Below are 6086 nucleotides of genomic sequence, written 5' to 3'. Positions count from 1 at the left end.
GTCTAATACAGCAACTACTTTGAAGTGTTGGTGATTCCTATGTCTGTGTGTGTTGTTATGTGTAGCTCTGGTGATGGAGAAGGGAGCATTGAATTTTGAGGTACTAGAGAAGCCAATTCCAGATGATGCTCATGAGAATCGTTCATGCTCTGGTGACCCCGTCTGGAAGAAAAATCACTTACAACCTGTGTCTGTGTCTCTCTTGAATTATTGATCTTTTTGTTAAAAGTGTGATTTACATGTGTAATCATCTTTTCCCACGCATTATGATGACTTGGGGTGTCATTACCTTCTGCTGCCACGCGTTGGCATTGCTGACAGGATTTTACTAGAGTGTGGATGATTGATAGTAGCAGACAAATGGTGGAAGTAGCACCAGAGATGACATATAGAATCCATAAACTTCTCAGCTTCAAACTTTCCGTATCGTTGGTGTCGGAGGAGCACTTGCTGGAGGTAGTCAACCACTTCTCTTCCAACTTCTTCAGCTCTGCCCTTTCTGACAGATGTAATATAGCTTTTGACACGTCTCTAGTCACTGGTGAACCTTTCTGGAACATCTGTGGTAAGTTATTTGAAAACTGTCATAACTGAAAGAGTATAATACTAAACATCCATAAAATCTGAAATAGTATTATCACTTACAAAGCCCAGTCCTCCAAATCTGGTTCTGGGGGTGGAACCCGTGTATCTATCGCAGTATTCAGTAATGAATACCTTTTCATATGGGAGTTCAAGAAAGGCAGCTGCTATGGTGTTATTTTGAAAAGCATCATCATACTTGTATTCATCAGTAACATGGATTATGTTCTCAGGATGGAACCCTTCTACTTTCTCTAGGAACGACCTAACAAATGAGTCGCCATCACAACCAATTTTCATGTTGTTCCTCTTCAACCACTCAATATCTGTGACATTTGGTTGCAGTTTTTTAACTGTGAGCATTGAAGAAAGACTGGCAGTGTAGCATGAGGTAAGGATCAGAACTAGCAAGAGCCATGAGACCATCACCATGCGAGTTAAGTTGCTATGCATTTTTTCCCCTGCATGACGAAAATCGCCATTACTTGAGTTTAATTCACATTTTCCGTTCAGGATATTTTCTTTAACTGTTCTCATGCTTTGCATAATTCTATTTAAAATAAAAATTGCAAGGAATTCTGAGATTAATACTCACTGTGAGCGAAAAACAAAGAGGAGAAGGTAAACCAAAGAGCTGTGCTGATTTGGGTCTTCCAATTGCCATGAAACTCAGGATTGGATTCTCTCTCAAGGTACCAAACTACTAACATTGTGTAAATCAAAATGGAACCTGTAACTATCCACAGTTCCCAGGTAAAGGGCTTTGTGAACATCCATGCTGACTCTTTAGACTTTGATGGAACTATCATTGACAATCCTGATTCTGCATATTGCACTGTAAAATCCACATACTGCAGTCTTTCCTCTAGTATTGTCATGTCCCCGACTGCGGCATCATAACTCTTCCATCATTATTTAACCACGAGACAGCAGAAAAAGGTAGTCCAAATCAATAAAGCAGGAACGAAATGATACTCTTAATTTAAAATAGCGAAGTAGTAGTTAGTACACATAAGAATTATATGTGAATTTGTCATATACTCATATTTGACGGCATGTAACTGCCAACCTAGTTTTCAATTGAAATGGAGTTTAGCCAAATGGGGAGCAATATGATATCTTACCCCATGACAGGAATTTCACTCCAAAGAAAAGTAGAAAACTAAAGAAGATGAAAATGGAAAGAATTTGATACCTTGTTATAGACAAGCTGAACCAAATCATTATAGGTTCCATCAATAGGATAATACTTATATGGCAAGTCATACCCCAAAAGGCCTTGCACACTCTGAAAAATATCAATACAAAATCCACTATAATTTGCAGGATTACCATTATGATCATAATCAACCTTGACAAACTTGGAAAAAGAGGTTCTGCTGCGGACTGCAATTTTCATTGGATTTTGTGCAGTAGGCATGTTCCACCCTTTTGGATAGTGCTTCACATTCCCAGGCCATCGAACACCACTGAAACATTCTGTATTACCAGCACCAGAATATCCACCTTTTTCTGTAGGGATGTTTGTGGTGAACCCATATTGTTCACTCCAAAAGCATAGTTCCTTGTAACTCTTCCCAGCCACATTTACTATCCTTAAAATAGAAGTCTTCTGGAGTGCCCCATCTTCAAATTGAATATGACCGCTTAAACCAAGAAAACTGGTAGACAGTATTTCTCGTAGTAATTTCTTTGGGTTGGTAGTGTTTCTACTGGTCATTATGTCCACTGCTTGGGTCACAATTTTAATGCTATCATATGCTTGCAATGCATAAAATCCGGGGTAGCGGTTATCTTCCTCCACATTCTTAGACCAAAATGTTCTCCTGAATTGAGCCTCAAAATCTTGGTACTCACTGCTTATTTCGGAGTAGTACGTCTTGATTCCTAAAGCTCCATCCATATAGGAAATAGCAGACTTGTTGACAGAGTCCAGCAAATTTGTTATGCTCTCTGGGAGTATCCAGGCTGATTCTTTGTCCACCAGTCCCATTTTTGAGGCTTCTTTAAACAAATGGATAGCCATTTCTAATGAAGATTGCAGCACAATGAACACGCGAGATTGGGTTTGCACCAACTTCAACAGCTCTTCACGAATAAACCCTCCTGGATCATGCAGAGAAGAAATAGGTGGAAGAACTAAGTGATAATCAATCAATGAACTCACATTCTGGAGGGCCTCAGATAGTAGTGCTAGCATGCCATAATCACCTCCATATGCATCATCTTCATAGATAGCTACTACTCTCTGCCAACCAAAAGCTTTCACTATATCTGCAATGCATTTGATATATGATAAACCACTTCTAGTCATTCTCACCAAAAAAGGCCACCGCTTAGTCATCAACGGTGGGGTTATGGTAGGTTCTGCAAATGCTATGATAGGAACTTGAGCTTGGCTTCCTGTTTCAGCCACTAGAGCTGCTTCTGACCATCTGTGCATCCCAATAATCACTTGCACCTTTTGCTTATTAATCATCTCTTCAGCTGCAAGAAAGGGTCTCAAATTCTTCAGAATAAAGGAAGGGCGAGATGTGTTTTTAAATCTCGTCAAAATTGATTTTAGTTCCTACATTCTATTCATAATCATTTTGGTCCTCACATTTCCAAAATATGATGGGTTTCGTTCTTGGTTAAGTCAAAATGATGTATACAGGATCAGGAACAAAATCCACCACTTTTTATAAATATAAAGACTAAACATCATCATTTTTAAAAGAGAAAGACTAAAAACAAATTTTGATCAAATCTTGAAGAATCTAAAATACATATTGCCCTTTGAAAAAGTTCACCTGAAGGCATATAAAGTTGAGATTTTTACTTAGCCAATGCAAGATATTACTAACCAAGAGTGATGGCTCGGATGGGATCCTTGGTGGAGTTCCGAAAATAGAGAGCCAACTTGTAGGTCTTTGAAGTGCTGTTGTAACTTCGAGCTGCAATGTCCATGGCTACTTGCTGTTCTTTCCCAATGCGAGAATTCACATCTATGATTGCCCCAACAGATATAACCTTGTTGTGTACATTTGTAGCTTCATCTTGGTAGCCATTAATAAGAACAAGGGACATGAGAAAATAAAAGATGAGCAAAGTCATTGTTTGTGCTTGAGGATTAGTTGAAAGGAAATGCATTTTGCTTCTGTATGTTTTGCTTATATGACATTTTAACCTTCAGCTGGAACTTTTGGGTACAGGCTGCCTCGGTCCCATTACATATCGTATAGTGAAATTTCGAGGAAAATAAGGCAGTAATAGCGAAATTAATAGTAGTTGGATGCTAAGAATTCTGGTGGGGACCTGGAACTTGAATCTTTTGTCAGTTACGAAGATGTTGACTTCATACATAAGACAAAGTTGGGAATCTTGTCACCAAAATAAGGAAGGGATATTCTTTTAGTTCCAACTTGCGTGGAAGTAATGGTGAGGAGGACCAGCGGTAAGCAGAAGTTGCAGATCTAAGTATAGGATTAGTTTTTTAGTTACATTACTTTCATTCCAAATGTGAATCCACACTTCAATCATGCCAAACACTCTTTCGTCCTATAACAAAGGGTACTTACATGCACGATAATAAATCTCATTAGTTGATTATTTATATTATTATAGTTATGGTTAGAATCATATCATGCATGAGGACACTACAGATTCGCTTGTGTACCTTGAACTCAATCATTTGTATTGCCCAACATAATTCCATATAAAGCATACAACGAGAATAGGTGAAGACGTAAGAATCCAACACCAGTACAAGACATGGATTTTTTACATTTCTGTTGTTCTTCGGACCCATGTCATAATAATACTAACTATCATGACTTCATAAGGTGAAAAGTGTTGATCACAAATCTATATACCCAAGCTGAGAATTGACTTATGCAAATAACTGTGCAAACTTTCCATATTCTCCAGTTTACACAATCATTTCAATCTAAATGGTATTTTATTCTTAGGCGTAACTGGATGTATTTGAAATTCTACATCAAGTAAATATGAGTAATGTAGTGTGTAAACAAAAACTTTGGAAGAAAGTGTTGATGTAGAATGATGGAACGCGTCTTAATACACTCCACACAGATACCGACAGAACATTCATATCCACCACTAATTTACAAGAGTAGAGTGCTAGAAAAGTCCAATAAGTTGGGACAACTATTGTTATTTTAGGAGAATCATGAGACGTAGATTTACCAAAAGACATTTCTTGGAACTTCACCCCAAACTTAAAGACTTCTTGGACCACAAAACAGACAGACCAAGCAAATCAAGTTGGTCTTCGCCTACAGAAGGGAAAAATTAGCATTTAGCAGATTTGGACTGTGTTGGACGCAAGGTTGTGGAAATTTATGTTGGCCAACGTACTATGACTACTACAAATATGAATAGCTGGTAATATATAGTACTACAATAATTCAAATTCAAAATTAAAACATGTATGTGGCAACGATTCTGCTGCAATATCAGCCTTAAGTTTGTGTTACGTGGGACTTTCGCAATGGACTTTGTCATTGTACCTAGAGAATAAAAACTATATTTTTCATGACGTAAAAATAGAAATTCAGCATCAATGTTGATGACTGGAAGGTTGAGGAATTAAGACATAAGACGTTGGGGAGTTAGAGTGAGGTCACAAGTTTGAATACATGCTTAGTGGGTCTTTCAATCATATTTTATCCATCGAAAGGGTTAAACCTGAAACCTTATTTAAAAAATGGGACTCATCTCATGTACTACTTAAATCAACAACTTGTATGTAAGATATTATACTATATGGCATGTAATGCTTATATTAATTAGACTTAAATAAGTCTTAGAAAGTCTAATAAGTTACTTATTTTATTATTTTGTTTTAAATACTTAACAATTTATTTTTTGAGTTTGATTTATTTTTTGGCATCTCACTAACTATAAATTAAAATGGGACTTAAAATAAGACATTGGGTGATTTGGAAGTATTTCTTATGAGAAACCATTGTCATTCTTGGACTCAGCCACTGTGTACTTCTTCCTCCACCTCCATAGTTTCTTCCTGTACCTCCATAAATTTTTCAATTTCAAAATTAAATCCAATGAATCTTGTATTTCTTTCAGTTTTTTTTGTAAGAAACCCCTATGCTTTCGCTTTAGCATTCTGACAGTAAAGAGATGATCAAAGAGGTTATTCTCATTATTAATGAAATTTAAAATTATTTGTTACTACAAAGTGCAATATTTATAATATCTAACAGTAACGAATAAAGAAAAGTAGGAAACTTTGTCTTGTAAACAAATAGCTGGAAGCCATTAAAGAAGAAGAGTAGGAAACTGGTTTCCAACAGTGAGTCTTGGTCATAAGAGTTACAGTGATGCTGGGAAACTTCCTAAGAAATTTCAGAAGAGTATCTATAAATGAGAATGCAAAAATCACTGCTAAACACAGCAATTATGAGTTTCAATTCCAAGTGGTTGTTCATGCTTCTGCATGTATTGCTACTTTCCCATTTTTGTTTCCCAAGCTATGCTTCTAA

The 6086-nt window shown here is 36.8% G+C and overlaps 1 protein-coding gene across 1 annotated transcript; it reads right to left on the bottom strand.

Annotated features, from left to right (window-relative positions):
- On the bottom strand, positions 1-3782 carry LOC137832527 (glutamate receptor 2.7). The gene is given in 6 exon segments (XM_068640729.2): positions 1-172; positions 174-560; positions 646-1043; positions 1178-1484; positions 1778-3069; positions 3429-3782. Coding segments are annotated over 6 exon segments (2700 nt in total). The 5' UTR covers positions 3715-3782; the 3' UTR covers positions 1-142.
- Between the last annotated feature and the right edge of the window lie 2304 nt (positions 3783-6086).

This window comes from Phaseolus vulgaris, chromosome 6, assembly GCF_051622355.1.
Source record: "Phaseolus vulgaris cultivar YP4 chromosome 6, ASM5162235v1, whole genome shotgun sequence".
Taxonomy (NCBI): domain Eukaryota; kingdom Viridiplantae; phylum Streptophyta; class Magnoliopsida; order Fabales; family Fabaceae; genus Phaseolus; species Phaseolus vulgaris.
Note: the sequence above shows the minus strand (reverse complement) of the source record. Positions and strands in the feature narration are given on the sequence as shown.